Genomic DNA, 17,368 nt, shown 5'->3' with positions numbered 1-17,368 from the left:
GAAAATCAACAATTTCTAATCATACCTCTGAGAACAATATTTCCTTTGTTTGAGTCATGAGGATTTTCATCACATAATGTTCAATAGTGGATCATAGTCCATAATTCTACTGAGTTTCCAAGAAGGAATATTTGATTAAAAGTAATTAAATATTTGCTACAATTTATGATTACGTAAGATGATTGCATTGAGCATAGCATCATTTAGCATCCAACAAATTTTGTTTTGCTGTTGAAGAATGATGTATTTAGGTTTTGAAGCTGGATTTTCCTTCTAAACATTTTCAACTAGTACCTAGTATGCACACTATTAGGCAATAGTTAAAATAACACAGTTTCTAGATTTTTCAGTTTTGTGAGCATCATTTGGAAAATTAATCTGAATGGAATAAAAAATGCATAGAACATTCCAACAAAAATTTAGCTTAGTATTAAGTTAACCTACATGAAACTGCCATTTTGTAGTTAAAAACAATCAACTGTTTCTAATTTCATACAGTTCAACTTCATAAATTCTCATATTCCATATGCATGAATTCAGCAGGAAAGTAAGCTCTGCTAAGACAGGACTTTCTGGGTTTTGTTCACTATTGTACACATGGTAGTCACTCAGAAAATGGTTGTTGAGTGAATGAATAAGGAGAGCAAATAAAAGTTGGGTAACTAACCTTGCATTCTTTTTTAAAATAAAATTTATGTTTTTATTGATTCGTTTTAAGAGAGAGACATCAATGTGAGAGAGAAACAGCCATCAGTTGCCTTCTCGAACCTGCAACCTTGCAGTGCATGGGATGGTGCTCAACCGGGCCACACCGACCAGGGCTAACTTTGTATTCTAATACAACATTCCTTTGGGTTTAGGTTTGTTGTGGAAAAAAGAAAAATATCATGATATGCATTAGTTATAGAGTAAAATGCCTTTTAAGAGTAAAATGATAAAAATTCTAATTAAAAACCCTACCCAAGAAAATTAAAAACATGTCCACGTGAAAACTTGTCCATGAATATTCATAGTAACAATATTCATAATAGCCCAAAGTGGAAATAACCCAAATGTCCATCAACTGATGAAGATTTAAATAAAATGTAGTATATTTATTCAATGGAATAGTATTCAGCCATAAACAGGAATGGTAGGTACTCTAACATGAATGAATTTTGAAAACATTATGCTCAGTGAAAGCAGCCAGACACATGTATTATTTATTGACATAAAATGTCCAGAATGGGCAAATCAATACAGACAAAAAGTACGTTAGTGGTTGCCAGGGTCTGGAGGCAAGGGAAATGGGGAGTGACTGCTGATGGACGAAGGGCTTATTTTTAAGGTGATGAGAACATTCTGGATTTCGATAGTAGTGAGAGTTGTATATCCTTGTGAATATACTAAAAACCACTAAGTTGTATGTATATTTTAAAATTAAGGGTGGCCCTGGTCAGTTTGGCTCAGTGGATAGAGTGTCGGCTTGCAGACTGAAGGGTCCCGGGTTGACTGTAGTCAAGGGCACATGCCCTGGTTGTGGGCTCGATCCCCAATAGGGGGTGTGCAGGAGACAGCCAATCAATGATTCTCTCTCATCATTGATGTTTCTATCTCCCTCTCCCTTCCTCTCTGAAATCAATAAAAAAATATTTTTTTAAAAAATAAATAAATAAAATGAAATTAAGGGTGAATTTTATGGTATGAGAAACATTTCAATTTTAGAAAGTAGGAAAAACACTCTAAGTTCTTTGCAGAACATGTCAACATACACTATAAAATAATAGATATGTGTTTATAAATAAGCATATTAAGAAATGTTCCCTTGTTTAATTATAAACCGAGTGGAATGTGTGGGGATTTCAGTAATCTGACAGGGAACATTAAGAGGATTAACGTGACCCCCAGTGTTAACACCACCAATTTAAACTGCATCACTCAAAACTACAGTCATATTAAAATAATTGTAGAAATGACTTCCATGAAAACAATACCAATCAGCTTAATTACCCATTAAGGTTGTCATCACTTTATTATTTTTTGTCATCACTTTAAATACCTTATATTTATATAATGCTTTTGCTTCCTCAAGTATTGAATTATGGCTTAAGACCTATTGTATGGGAGAGTCACATCTCTAACCACTTAATTAAAGGCAGAGAAGTGGGTGGGATTGGACAGAAATGTATTAGCAATGCTAATATTCCAGAATGGAACACAAAGTGAAGCAGGATTTAAGAAACCTAAATTCTAACCTTCAATGCAGATGGTTCAATAGCAAGAATTAAAATTGCTACATTCTAGTACTAGTTAAAAAAACATATTGAAATACAACATCCTATATAATAAAGAGGTAATATGCAAATTAACCCTCAGGCCCTCACAAGATGGCTGTCTACAATCAGGCCAGCAGGGGAGTTAGTGAGGAACCACCAAGTGACTGAACAGCAGGCTGCGTGGGGCGACCAGGCGGGTGGGGTGGGGAGGAGCAGAGGGGGGCAGTTGGGGGCATCAGGCTGGTGGGGGGGGGCAGTATGGGATGACCAGGCCGGCAAGGGGGGGTAGTTGAGGGTGACCAGGCCAGCAGGGGGAGCAGTTAGGGGCAACCAGGCAGGCAGGCAGGTGAGTGATTAGGTGCCAGTGGTCCAGGATTGTGAGAGGGATGTCTCAAAAGGTCCGGGATTGAAGAGGGTGCAGGCTGGGCTAAGAGGACCCCCCCCCCCCCTACGAATTTCGTGCACCAGGCCTCCAGTACATATATAATCCTGAAGTGTAGACTATGAATTTTCCTAAGTGAATACTCCTTTGGAAACAGCCTCCAGATCAAGAAAGAGAACACAGCAGACAAAACTAGTTTTTGTTTTGTTTTTTAGCCAAAGAGAATATTAAAATTGTTTAAATCATGCCCTCCCCCGCCTCCCGCCCACCCCCAGATTCTCCATCAACCATAGTTAAATTTGGGAGGGCGCAGAGGACCCTGAAGTGGTAATACTGTACACCGTGGTGTGTATTTTGATGGCAAATCTACCGATACGAATATCTAGGGTACTTCACCTTCATTTAACTACTCTTTTTTCTGGATCCAGAGATTAAAAACAGTTCCTAAATTTACGCATGGCTTTTGAAAATCTCCCACATCTGGATTTCCAACAAAACTTGAACCAAATTTTTGGAGCATGAAAGTGCTGTGCGAGACATGGTTTTCCTGCCAAAGTGCGGAGCAACCTCGGCCCCTCCCGCTTCAGGAGGAAAACAGTCCCCTGCAGACCTCACTCACTGTTCCTTTCCAAACCCGCGAAGCTTCGAGCACGCCTCAGGGTGGCTCACGACCACCCCCGAGTTTCCGGAAGCCCGAGCCCTTTCTCTCGCTGGGTCCCCGCACCTCCGCCCGAAACAAGGAGCTTTTCCTTTAACTCCGCACTCTGCAAGGGTGTGCGGAGCAGGCCGGTCCTCCCGCCTCCTTCTCCACCTCTCCCTTCCCCCTCCCATCCGAGTTTCAGGTGAATGGGTCACGGAGGGAGGAGGCTGCCACACTACACCTCCACCTCCGGCGGAGACGGCAGACTCTGAGGAGAGCTGGCCGGAGCGCCGAGGAGCCCGTGCCGGGTACAGCAGGTGGGGTCGCCCGGGCGGGGCCGCCGACCTCCCGCAGCCCGGCCTGGCATTGGTGCGCATGCTCGGGGGCTGGGCTGCCGGGGTGGGGTGGGGGGGACTCAAGAGCAGGAGAAGGGCTGAGTCCCCTACCAGGTTCTGGGGTGAGTGCTGGCGGTCCGCACAGCGTCAGGTGCGCCCGCCAGGTGAGCGCGCTCCTTGGCTCCCGCCGTCCTTGGTGGATCTGGTGGGTCGGGCTGGGCTACTGTGAGTTGGTGAGAGTTGGGCGCGGCGCCCGGGGCGCACGGTACCCCAGACTACCGCGGCGCCTCGGTCTGGTAGGGGAAGCGCGGGGGCAGGGCGCTCGGGGTTGGTTTCGGCGGCGGTTTCGCTCCGGGACTGGGACTCGCGGGAACCGGTGAGGCGCGGGTGCGCGGAGCGAGGCTGCCTTGGACGCTGCGTCCCGGAGCCTGGGCCACTTGGAGGCGCCGATTAGCTTATTTGGCGGAAACCCTTTATTGTACCTGTGCCTGGCGCCGACAACTTTTCGCTTTTAGGAGGCGGGAGGTTCGTGAGTGAGACTTGCGCTCCGCTCTTCGGGCTGCAGTTCTTGGGGTTTTCAGGGTGAGGGGCGCGGCGCCCGGCTCCTCGGTGGTCCTGAGCCCCAGGGCTGGAGCGTTGGGGGCGCTCGCTGGCCAGGGGGCTTAGATCCCGGGGGACTTCGTCATTCCCGCCCCCATCTCACCTCTTTGGGTATCCCAGGGAGAGAGGGTGGCTGGGTTGAAATCTTGAAATACTGTATTCCTGGAGTGACGGGGCGCGCCGACAGAATGTTTTGAATTTTGAGTCCACTTAGGAGGAGCTGGCTGAGCCCCCGTGGATTTAAGCTGGGGGGACGGGGATTTAATTTCGAGGGAGGCAGTACTTCGAGGGAATCTGCTCACGCTCGGATTCTCAGCTGTGACCGAAGGCCTCGGGCGGTCCTCGCTCGGTCCTCGCTGGGCCAGCGCGCCCTGCCGCCGGGGGTTGTTCCTGGGCGCGGCGGGGGCGCGCGGATCCCGGACCTGCCCCCGGCCGGCCGCGGGGTTTTGAGACCTGCAGGTCCAGCAGACATGTTGTCTTTGTCCGAGGAAGTGCGCGGGGGGGAGGTGGGCTGAGGGGCCAAAATGGCCTCTGCACCTTGGGGCTGGAAGAGCAATTCCGAGCCCCTCGTGTCCCAGGTGAAGCGACCGGGCGGGAGCTGCCCTGGGGCTGGCTGGGCAAGCTGCCCACCTGGGAAGTGACCTGGAGCGGGGAGGAGGCAGCCTTCCAGGTTAGTGTGTGGCCCTCGGGCACAACAGGTGTATTGGGATCCCTGGAAAAGAGAAACCTTTACCTTTAAGGCACTGCTGGCCATTCTTGCTGTGATTGAAACGAGTTCTTTTTATCCAGAGGTAGATTTCTCAAACTGCTCATTCATAACCGTAACAATGTTTCTTTTGCATTGTACATTGGATCTTTATTTTAAATTTCTGATATTTTTAAAAATAGATATTTTAAATGGTGGAGCCACAGTAATAGATAACTCCTTAGACAAAGCAACACTTGTGTGTTTTTTGTAGTTTTGCATTTATTGAGCTATTAGATGCCTCCTTTGTTAGGTGATGGAGAGCAGAATAGTGAGATTTAAACAACTCGCAGGTTATTTTAGGGAATCATGGGCGGTGCCTCCTGTTTTCGAGACACTGTTCTAAAAGCTTTTGTACTTATATCATTTAATCAACCACTCTGAAAGGTAGGCCTTATTAGAATTCCATTGTAAAGATGAGTAAACACCTTTAAACCTAGTTACCTTCTCAATCTAGAATGTGGTATGAATCACCTGGGGATCTTACTAAAATACAGACTCTGATTATAGAAAAGAAATGGGGCCTGGAGTTCTGCATTTCTAAGGAATTCTCAGTTGATGCCTATATGTTTTATGTGTATTTTACCCTTTTCTCTCTTTTTCCTCTCAGACTGTAAGCTCAATTATGTTTGTTGAACTTAAAGGATTGTATTTACTGGGTGTAATGAGCGAAGATCTTCAATCTGGTCACTGGTGGGTTGAAACCCCAGCTGTAATATGGGCTGTTGGTCTTTATAAATCAGATATTGGTAGATCATCACTTTGTACCAGGGATCAGGGATAACAGTGATGGTCAAAACAGACATCTAAGTGCTTGTGAAGACGGTATTCCAGTTGGAGTAGAGATAGATAGTAGTGGGAGGGGGGAAAAAGAAAAGAAAAGAAAAACTAATAATTTAGTTGGGGGGCGGGAATGCCCTCTAAATAAAACAGGTTTAGTGGATGGAGTGAGGGACTGGGAGAGCATCTCTGAGGAAGTGACACTTGCATGGAGAACTGAACAAAGGCGCTGCCATGTAAAGATCTGAGTGTTCTGGACAGGAAACTCACAATATCAACGCTTTTATTTTAGACAGTGATTCTCAGAATATATGGTGTGCTGAAAAATTATCTGGAGAGCCCTGGCCGGTTTGGCTCAGTGGATGGAGTGTCCGCCTGCGGACTGAGGGGTCCTGGGTTCAATTCCGGTCAAGGGCATGTACCTTGGTTGCGGGCACATCCCCAGTGGGTGGGCGGGGGAGATGCAGGAGGCAGCTGATCGATGTTTCTCATCGATGTTTCTAACTATCCCTCTCCCTTCCTCTCTGTAAAAAATCAATAAAATATATTTAAAAAAATTATCTGGAGAGGTTATTTAAAATGCATTTTCTGGCACAGAGCTTATCTATTTCAAAGTTTGCCTAATTTCAAAAATTTAATTTACTAATGAAGTGCCTATAACCTAAATATCAGGCACAACTTAAAAAAAAAAACTTCTTAAAGACAAATTAACTATTGCTATATGAGGTTGAAAAGGAGCAGACTGCCCTTCAATATAAAAAAGTTTATTTTTTGACAATTTGCTTTAAGGATTAATTTTGGGCTTAGTATTTTCAGACTTTTCTACTTCCATCTTATAGCTTGTTTTTTTTTATTTTTTTTTTATTAGGACAGCTTGTGACCAGTAAACATTTTCATGAAGGGAACTTTCGTTTTATGTTAACATTAGCTGGCTTTCAGCACAACATTCTACAAGTGTTTGTTGCTTCTCTTTTGCCCCTGACTCTTAACGCAGCTGTTTGACTTATGTCCCTTTCACTGTTATGACTTGCTGTGCTGGACATTGGACAACAGTCTGCTGTATTTTGGCTCACTTTCTGCTTTGGCTGTGGCCTTAAAGCACAGTCACAGACTGCCTGGAGAGAGACCTTTTAAGTCCTGTCCAGTCCCAAATATCAAACAACTTAAGCTTTGCATAATTGGCATCAGATCATATTGTTAGTTGTTATTTTTTTAAGGGTGTGTGGGGTCAGGGTGAGGGAGATACTTCCTAACATTGAGAGGGAATATGACCCTGGTGTTGTGTGTGTGTGTGTTTTCAAAGAACCATGTCTAGGACTACAAAGATGGTTCTTCAGATATTTGAAGGTTGCCATAGTGGTCCTTCTAATGTTGAGTTCTCCAGGCCAAGCATTTCCTGTTTTTCCAATCATTTGTGTTAAGACATGATTTTTCTAGATCTTCAGTAATCTTAAATCACTCTCTGGAGAGGGACTTAGTTGGAACATGATGTACAAATTTTCAGATAATGCAGAGGTTTGCTTCTTTTTAATAACTGTGTCATTCCTACATTCATGCACTGTCTCTGTGAGTGCTATCTGAGTTTGGAATAATATGTTAACTTTTGTTGAAATTCTCACCAAGGAAATGCACTTTTAAAAATGGACAGTTATTAAGCCTGCTCTCCTTATCCAGTACTTATACTATTAGTTTTTAAAAATAGAGTTTACATTTAAAAAATGTTTTTATTCATTTTAGAGAGAGAGGAGAGGAGAGGGAGAGAGAGAGAAACATCTATGAGAAACATTAACATCGATAGGTTGCTTCCTGTATGCCCCCTACTTGGGGATTGTGCTGCAACCCGAGCTTGTGCCCTGACCTGGAATCCAGCTGTGACCTCTGGGTTCATGGGTGATGTTCAACCACTGAGCCAAACTGGCCAGGCTTAATTCATTGTTTTATTTAGTTATCCCACCTCAGAAGTTAGGGTTATCCCCCATTTGACAGAGTATGGTAGTGAGGCTCAGAGATGAGGAACTTGTGTCAGGCAGTGAGTTTTTACAACCACTAGGTTTCTTTCAATCATCCTTCTGACCTTACCGAGAACTTCATCAGTTTGATAGACTTGTAGCGAGTGGGGTCCCTTGCTGCAAATCTGGATAAGCTTGTTGCCTCCACTTGGTGTGTAGCAGAACCACTGGAGACCTCCCTCCAGGTGGACATAAATGGTCCATTCTTTCATCTTAATTAGATTTCATTATTCAGCTTCTTAGAAATCTGCCCAACACTGTTTGTACAGCAGGGATGTGCTCAAGATTCTCAGGACACTCTCTGCACTTCCTTCATCTACCAGTTTGGTAACCTCAAAAAAGGAAATGAAGTTGGTGTGGCATGACTTGTTCTTAATTAGCTTTCTAAAATTATTTGCTCCACAATTTAAAATCTCTGTTACCAGAGGAGTCATGACAACTAAACTCTGAATCTAGGAAATAGTAGTTTAGAAAGGGATTTTGTTGTTTGAATTTTTGACAAAACTTAAACTGTGGTCTGGGTCTAGATTAATTTAGAATGTTCAAAAGCCATCATTGAGCCTGGAATTTTTGGCATAGTCTTGAATGAGTGAGTGAAAGGTATAGAAGGAATAAGATTTCTCCTCTCAGGTCAGTTGGTCAGTATTTGACATTCAGCTTCAGAAATAGCGTCTAAATTCAGTTTTTCTTAATATTTTTCTGAATCTCAATTAGAGAGATATTTAACCTGGACTTTTATTCTTTTTTAAAAAAAATCTTTATTGTTGAAAGTATTACATATGTCCCCTTTTTTCTCCCATTGACCTCTTTTAGCCCGCAACCACCTCCCCGCAGCCCTAGGCCTTCACTACCCTATTGTCTGTGTTCAGAGGTTATGCATATATATGCCTACAAGTTCTTTGGTTGGTCTCTTCCCATCCCTCAACCCCCGACCCCTGCCTTCCCTCTGAGATTTGACAGTCTGGACTTTCATAGCATTGTAATATTTTGGCCTAAATTGTTCATTTATATGTGTTTTTGGATGCTAGTTATAGGGCTTTGTACACCTACGACTTGTGGGCTTTCTGTATGTTATAATTCAATAAAGTGGTTTTTAGAAGGAAAAGAATGTAGAGAAGTTGTCTTTCCTCTTTGTGCTTGGAAAAGTTATGCTAACTGTATTGATGTTACTACGTTCCCTACATTTCCATCTTCGAGGTTTTATGTAATATACATTTAGGCAGTATTTTATTCTAAGACATTTGGAACTCATTGTCCTTAAGGATGTAGGCAATAGCTGCCATTGCTTTTAAAGAATAAAGTTTTTTTTTAAATATTCTTAGTGATTTCAGAGAGGAAGGGAGAGGAAGAGAGATGGAAACATCAATGGGGTCCCTTGCTGCAATGGGGTCCCTTGCTACGCTGGGTGGGCAAGAATAAAATTTAAAGAGTTTGAATTGATTCAGTTTCTAACATAGTGATGTAAGATTACACATACTTTATTTGAGAAGAAAAAACATTAGATACTTTAATATATTCAGATATAGATTTTTTAATATTTCTTTTTAGAGAGAGAGAAATATCGATTTGTTGTTCCATCTATCCCTGCATTGATTGGTTGATTCTTTTTTTTGGTCAATTCTCATTGAGGATATTTTTTCCATTAATTTTTAGAGTGGGGGAGATGGGGGTGCGGGGGGAGAGAGAGAGAGAGAGAGGTGTGAGAGACACATCGATTGGTTGCCTCCTGCACACACCCAGCCTAGGTCAGGAATCAAACCTGCAACTCAGGTACTACGATTGGAACCTGCTACCCTTTGGTGCATGGGCCAACGCTCTAACCACTGAACACACCGGCCAGGGAAGATACAGGTCTTGCTCAAGTGTCCTTCCTTTTTCCTTCCTTTCCACTTCCTCTTTAAGTCTTTGGTCATCCCCATACTGCACTTTATCTTGTAGTTCGGTCCTAATTAATGCCTGTTGTAGTAGGCCGGGTGACCTTCAGGAGAACTTTGTCTCATACTTAATTTCCATAGGTCCTGTGATATAGTGGAGGCACTTAATAAATACTTGTTGATTGAATGAAATTGGGACAAATTGAGAAATGGTAGAACAAAATCATTCTGCTTTTGCCTTAGAGGACTCTTTTTTTTTTTTTTTAAATATATTTTATTGATTTTTTACAGAGAGGAAGGAAGAAGGATAGATAGTCAGAAACATCGATGAGAGAGAAACATCGATCAGCTGCCTCTTGCACACCTCCTACTGGGGATGTGCCCGCAACCAAGTTACATGCCCTTGACCGGAATCGAACCCGGGACCTTTCAGTCCGCAGGCTGACGCTCTATCCACTGAGCCAAACCGGTTTTGGCTAGAGGACTCTTTTAATACAATGTGCATTTAATGTTTTCCCCCCATAATTTGTAAAAATTATGCCCCGTTTTGAAGATTTAGAAAAGCAGACGGGGAAACTGTCCACAGTCCCACCATTCATAGATGCATCTTGTAATCATTTGTAATGAGAAAAATATACTTTTTAAACCAGATTACGCTATAGTTAACATTGATGGTCTATGTGTTAGACTCTACTAGATATGCACTTTGTTTTTCTTTTTAAAAAATGTATTTGTATTGATTTCAGAGAGGAAGGGAGAGAGAGAGAGAGAAACATCAATGATGATAGGCAATCATCAATCTGCTGCCCCCTGCACACCCCCTACTGGGGACTGAGCCTACAGCCCAGGCATGTGCCCTGACTGGGAATTGATAAGGGAACATATGTCGATGCTCAACCACTGAGCCACACCGACTGGGCGATATGCACTTTCATATGCATTCTCATTTTATATGAACTTTCCAAGGTAATATGAAACAACATATTTAAATAATTTTTTTTTTCATACCCATCTTGTTCTTTTTTTTTTTTTTAAATATGTATTTTTATTGATTTCAGAGAGGAAGGGAGAGGGAGAGAGAGATAGAAACATCAATGATGAGAGAGAATCACTGGGGATTGAACCCGCAACCTGGGCATGTGCCCTTGACCGGAATCGAACCTGGGACCCTTCAGTCCACAGGCTGATGCTCTATCCACTGAGCTAAACCAGCTAGGGCCCATCTTGTTCTTTGAAGAGACTGTTTAAAAAAATAAATACAATTTTTTTACCTATGCTGTAGAAGCATTGTGAATTTTTTATTACTACAATGTAGAATTTCAAAGTAAACAATATTTGTACGCCAGTGATGTACAGAGCATGGTGTGAGGTGCTGTGAGGACTCCCAGGCTGAATAATTCCTGTGCTCAGTGATTTCCTCTGCTCAAGGAATTAATGGCCCAATGTATAAAAATAGCAATGGGAAGGACAAGAGAAATAAACATGGTGTGAGAGGTTACTTGAGATTGGTATCACTAGTTTTCTTAGTGATGCAAGGAAACTCTGAGCTCAGTAGTAATGCCATTACCCTACTTATGTTGCTTAGATTGGCTTATCTTGGGAGCTACAGGACATTGCTCATTTTGAAGATCAGGTGACCACCGACCATGTCATCGAGGCCTTTTGAAAGTCCCCCTCCATATAGACCTGATGAATTGTAAGTAAATATTTCTTCAGTTTTCTTTTAAAAATGTCTATCACATGTAAAAAAAATATGTACCTATTGTTGAAATTTTCATCTATTTTTTTTGTTTGCTTTTAAAAATAAAATATGTGTATTCAGTGAAAAATGAGTTTCCCTCTTACCCATAATTTCCAGGATGAGTTTTTCTCTGCAAAGACAACTATTGTTACCTGTTTCTAATTTTTACTTCAATATAGTCTAGGCTTATATTTGTATGTATATTTATTCCTTTTGTTTTCACGATTGGTATGACACTTCCATATTAATGCCTTGTTTAAATGACCATTGGCAACATGGCATCAATTTTTTAAATAACACTTTTATTGAGGTTTAATACACACATCATACAATCCACTCATTTAGATTGGACAGTTCAGTGATTTTAATGTATTCACAGAGTTGTGGAAGCATCATCACAATTTTAGAACATTTTTATGACTGCCTCCCCAAAGACACCCTTACCCATTAGAAGTCACTGCCTATTTCCCCCTTGTACTCAGCAACCACCAGTCTACTTTTCTGTTCTAGGTTTGTCCATTCTGGACATTTCATATAAATGGAATCATACATGTGGTCTTTTAATATATTTTTATTGATTTCAGAGAAGAAGGGGGAGAGAGAGAGAGAGAGAGAGAAAGAAACATCAATGATGAGAGAGAATCATCGATCAGTTGCCTTCTGCACGCCCTCAACTGGGGATCAGGCTTGCAACCCAGGCATGTGCCCTTGACCGGAATCAAACCCGGGACCCTTCAGTCTGCAGGCCAATGCTCTGTCCACTGAGCTAAACCAGCTAGGGCTGTGATTGACTTCTTTCACTTAGCATCATGTGTTCTACATTGTCGATTTTAAGAGTGATTCTTGCCATTATATAAAAGAAGCAAAATTGATGATTCTTAGCATCCCTAATTATTTGGGGATTTAACAGTGAATTCTTCCATTTTAAATTTGTTAGCAAGCATTGCTGGGGATTGCCTCCTTTAAGTAGTTTGTAGCTTTAACTCTTTGGTAATTGTAGTGGGGCTGTGTTCGTATTACTAGTACATAACCTCCTGACTAATACTTGAACATGGTATGGACACAGTTGTTTATGACAATGTGGTCATTAAAATGTTAGAGAATATAGTTACTGAGTAGTGTTCCATTAGCCTGATGTTTATTTTATGTTGCTTTTATAAACGATGGTGAAATATAATATACAAATAGAAAAGGGCACAGAACTTGTGTATGAGATGATGAGTAAAGACAAAACAAAATCATCACCTAGGTCCGTGGTCGGCAAACCACGGCTCGTGAGCCACATGCGGCTCTTTGGCTCCTTGAGTGTGGCTCTTCCACAAAATACCACGGCCTGGGTGAGTCTATTTTGAAGAAGTGGCATTAGAAGAAGTTTAAGTTTAAAAAAATTTGGCTCTCAAAAGAAATTTCAATCGTACTGTTGATATTTGGCTCTGTTGACTAATGAGTTTGCCAACCACTGACCTAGGTCAAGAAACAACACCTCAAAGTCCTGTTCTGACAGAACTTTGCTTTTCTCCGTTATCTCACCACTTTATGCATCCAAAAGAGTATATAAGTTTTACTTGTTTGTAAATTTTCTTCATTTTTTGCTTCAGAGCAGTGCTGTACAAATATAATGTGAGTCATATATATAATTTTATGTTTTCTTCTAATCATATTGAAAATAAAAGAAATTAATTTTAATAATATATTTCACTTAACTCAATATATCCAAAATACTATCATTTCAACACAAGATTCATATAAAGACTGATTCATGGGATAGTGTACATTCTGGGTATGTTTTTTTAAGCCTTTATATTTTAGAGCGCTTTTACAATCATAGCAAAATTGAGAGGAAGGTACAGAGATTTCTCATATTCTTCCTGCCCCCACACATGCATAGCATCACCCATTATCAACATCCCCCACCAGAGTGATAACATTTGTTATAATTGATGAACCTACATTGACACATCATTATCAGCCATAGTACATAGTTAATATTAGGGTTCTCTCTTGCTGGTCTTACATTTTTCTTCTTATTGTGATCACTGTGTATTTTACACTTAAAAGCACATCTCAGTTTGGACTGGCCACACTTCAAGTGGTCAGTAAGTCCATGTGGCCAGTGGCTGCCATATTAGAGCCTAGCTCTGTAGCTCCATCATATGGATATATCACAATTACCCATTAAATTGGGCCCCTGGATCCAGTTCTAATGTGGGGGGTTCACCACACACCAACCAACAATTCTCAGGATACCAGCAGGGTGCCCTCAATTCTGACACTGGAGATAGAGTTCGATTCCATAAGTTAAGGGTTCAATCCTGCAAGACTGCTTCCCTCCACCCCAGTAATAATTCTCAGATAACAACAGGTTGTTCAAGAATTCAACTCAGTTTACCCAGAGATAGCATTAGATGCCACAGGTTAATGACTGCCCCACCCCCAAACATACCTATTTCAGAGGCCAGCCACAAGGCCAGGCTCTCTGTGCTTCTGACCAACTGGCTACAGATGGGAGGTTCCAACGACCCTCTCCAACTCAGAATGCCACGTTGTTACCCGCACTTCCGACTGGCTATAAATCAGAGGTTCCCACAACTCTCTCCTTGGGTTCGGTTAATTTGCTAGAATGATTCACAGGACTCAGAGAAACATGTTACTTACTAGATCACTGGTTTATTGTAAAGGACATAACTCAGCAACAGCCACATGAAAGAGATTCATAGGGCAAGGTGTGTGGGAAGGGACTCAGAGCTTCCATGCCCTTTCCAGGTGCACCACTCTCTCTGAATTTCCACGTGTTCACCAACCCAGACGCTCTGAACCCTTCTCTTGGGTTTTTGTAGTCTTCGTTGCCAGTAATGATTGATTAAACCACTGGCCTTTGGTCATTGATTCTCTCCCCTCCCTGAAGGTGGTGTGTGTGGTTGGGTGGAGTTTGGAAAGTAGGGGTGAGGACTGAAAATTCCAACTCTCCCCCATCCTTAGTGCTTTCTACAAACCACCTCATTAACATAACAAAAGACACCCTTTTCCCTCAACTTTTAGGAAATTCCAAGAGTTCCTGGAGTTGTGAGCCAGGAATTGTGCAAGACCAAATACAATGAGAAAAATATATTTGGTCATCTGAGTGAGTGACCAAATATATATATTTCTTATAAATAACAGTATAGCACCCATTTGGACTGTTTCTTGTTTTGGGTTGTCACAAGCAATACTTCTGTGAACATTACACTGTTAATGGGAGTGTAAGTTGATACAATCATTTTGGAAAACAGTTTGACATTGTCTGGTGGAGCTGAAACTAAAATAAAAGACCCAGAAATTCTACTTCTGGGTACATACCCTAGGAGAGTAAGTGCTGTGTGTGCTAGCATACAAGATGTTCAGGATGTTCAAAGCTACACTGTCCATGACAGCCCCAAATATTCGAGTAGGATGGGTTATAGAGCTTCCATACTTGACATTGTCAAGGACCAGGATATCGGTTTTTATTCTCATATACTCAGGTAATTTCTTTGAAGCACCTAGCAGTAAGATGTGCCCTGGGGTGAGGAAGGTGGACTGTGGGAATAGTGGCAAAAACAAAAGGGGCTGGGGTCAGTTTGGGAATTGAATTTTGTCTCCCAAGGCATGCAGTTCTTAAATTCAGTCTGTCCACACATCAGTGTGCCTTTCACAAGCCATGTTTATACATCAATTACTGGAGTTTGCAAGATATTTTTATAGGAGACTCAAGATCCAATTAGGCATCACCTTCATGAGCCCTCGTTACATATTTGATTTACTTTATAACACCATAACTAATTATAGATCATGTAGGAATTAATGTCTTCCGGCCCTGATAGAGACTCAGCTCTGGGAGGATCCTGGACCCACACTGTGCTGTTCATTGTTGTATCCCCAGTACCGAGCACAGTGCCAGCCTGGTTCCAGGAAATAGCTGTCAGTTGAATAAATGAATGAATGTGCCTTCTTAGGAGAGTGTGGTTACCAGGAGTTGCACGTGTGCATCGGTAGGTCATTATAGGTGTCATGTCTGAATGCACTGCTCTCAAGTCACACAGGCAGAAGGGTTGACACCATTGTTTTAAACTTCATGGGTTGCACCCCCAGGTATCATGATTTAACTGGTATGAAGTTCTTCATCTGGGGATTTTGCACATTCCCAGGTGATTCTAATATGTAGCAAAATTTGAGAACTTCTGTTCCATACATAGAAACTAGAGCAGTGAATCTCAAGCTATGGTTCCCAGACCAACAGCATCCGCAGCACTGGGAGAAGTGTCCGACCCCAGATCTGCAGACCCAGCAACTTCTGGGGTGGAGGCCCATAAGCCCTCCAGGGGATTGTGATGCACAGGTATCTTTACTGTTCAGGGCGTATCTGAGTCACTTCAGGCTGATATAACGAAGGACTATAGACTGGGTAGCTCCTGAGCAACAGAAATTCATTTCTGGAGGCTGGAATTCCAAGATAGGGTGTCAACATTTTCAGGTCCTGGTGAAGGCCCTCTTCCGAGTTGTAGACTGCCAACTTCTAGTTGAGTCCTCACTTGATGGGAAAGGTGAGAGAGCTCTCTGAGACCTTTTTTATAAGAGCATTATTCCCATTCATGAGGGCTCTACCTCATGACCTAATTTTCTCCCAAAGGCCCCACCTCCTAATACCATCACACTAGGATTTAGGATGCTGACATTAATTTTGGGGGACACGTAAATTGCCCCATGGCAGTTGGGGCAGTACTAACAATAGGGTTTTTGTTTGTTTGTTTATTTTATTATTTTTGGCCAATGGTTTGCTTAAGTTATTCTAGGTATTTTATACTTTCTTTCCGCTTATCTCCAAAAAGTGCTAACTTGAAATTGTTTTCATGTGCATTTCAGCAAACCAAGTCATTACGCACCAAGCAATGACATGTACGGTGGAGAGATGCATGTTCGACCAATGCTCTCTCATACGGCGTATTCTTTCTACCCAGAAGATGAAATTCTCCACTTCTACAAATGGACCTCTCCTCCAGGAGTGATTCGGATTCTGTCTATGCTCATTATTGTGCTGTGCATTGCCATATTTGCCTGTGTCGCCTCCACACTTGGCTGGGACAGAGGCTATGGGAGCAACATACTAGGAGGTGGTATAGGTTACCCTTATGCTGGAAGTGGCTTTGGAAGCTTCGGAAATGGCTATGGTTATGGCTACGGTTATGGCTATGGAACAGGCTATACAGATCCAAGAGCGGCAAAGGGCTTCCTAATATCCATGGCTGCCTTTTGTTTCATTGCTGCATTGGTGATATTTGTTACTAGTGTTATAAGATCTGAAATATCTAGAACAAGAAGATATTACCTGACTGTGATAATCGTGAGTGCTATCCTGGGCTTCATGGTGTTTATTGCCACAATCGTCTATATAATGGGAGTCAATCCAACTGCCCAGGCTTCTGGATCTATGTATGGTTCACAGATCATTGCCCTCTGCAACCAGTTTTATTCACCTACAACTTCTGGAATGTACGTGGATCAGTATTTGTATCACTACTGTGTGGTGGATCCCCAAGAGGTATGAGTAATTTTATTTTTTCACACCTTGCGTCAGAGACTCTCAACTCGGGATGCTAATAATAGGACCACTTTGGGAACTTTTAAACAATATTGTTGCCAAGACCCCACTTCTATTTTAATCAGACTCTGGGAGAAGGGCTAGGTGTCATTATTGAGATATAATTAACATACCACATAATTCATCCATTTAGAATACAGTTTGTTGGTTTTTAGTATATTCACAGAGTTGTGCAACCATCACCACAATCAACACTTTCACTATTCCCCAAAGAACATTTCACTAATTCATACAGTCAATTGTCATTTCTCTAACTCTTCCCAGACCTATTCTATAGATTTGCCTATTCTGGATTTTATATAAACAGAATCACACAATACATATGCATGTTTTTATGATTGACTTCATTTAGCACAATGTTTTTAAGGTTCATGTTGTAGCAGGCACCAGTAC

General features: G+C 42.0%; 1 protein-coding gene across 2 annotated transcripts in view; it reads left to right on the top strand.

Annotated features, from left to right (window-relative positions):
- Positions 1-3,547: 3,547 nt before the first annotated feature.
- OCLN (occludin) overlaps positions 3,548-17,368 on the top strand; it is a 47,020-nt gene continuing 33,199 nt past the window's right edge. The window contains exons 1-3 of one of the 2 annotated variants that reach the window (XM_080679285.1): positions 3,548-3,646; positions 11,206-11,316; positions 16,240-16,915. In XM_080679285.1, the coding sequence (XP_080535411.1) occupies positions 11,267-11,316; positions 16,240-16,915 (726 nt within the window). In that variant the 5' untranslated portion in view covers positions 3,548-3,646; positions 11,206-11,266. Of the gene's footprint in view, positions 3,647-3,678; positions 3,735-11,205; positions 11,317-16,239; positions 16,916-17,368 lie in introns of those variants that run through there. The other variant, XM_080679284.1, reaches the window with a different exon arrangement.

The sequence above is a fragment of the Plecotus auritus genome (genome assembly GCF_963455305.1).
Source record: "Plecotus auritus genome assembly, chromosome: 7".
In the NCBI taxonomy this organism is placed as follows: domain Eukaryota; kingdom Metazoa; phylum Chordata; class Mammalia; order Chiroptera; family Vespertilionidae; genus Plecotus; species Plecotus auritus.
Note: the sequence above shows the minus strand (reverse complement) of the source record. Positions and strands in the feature narration are given on the sequence as shown.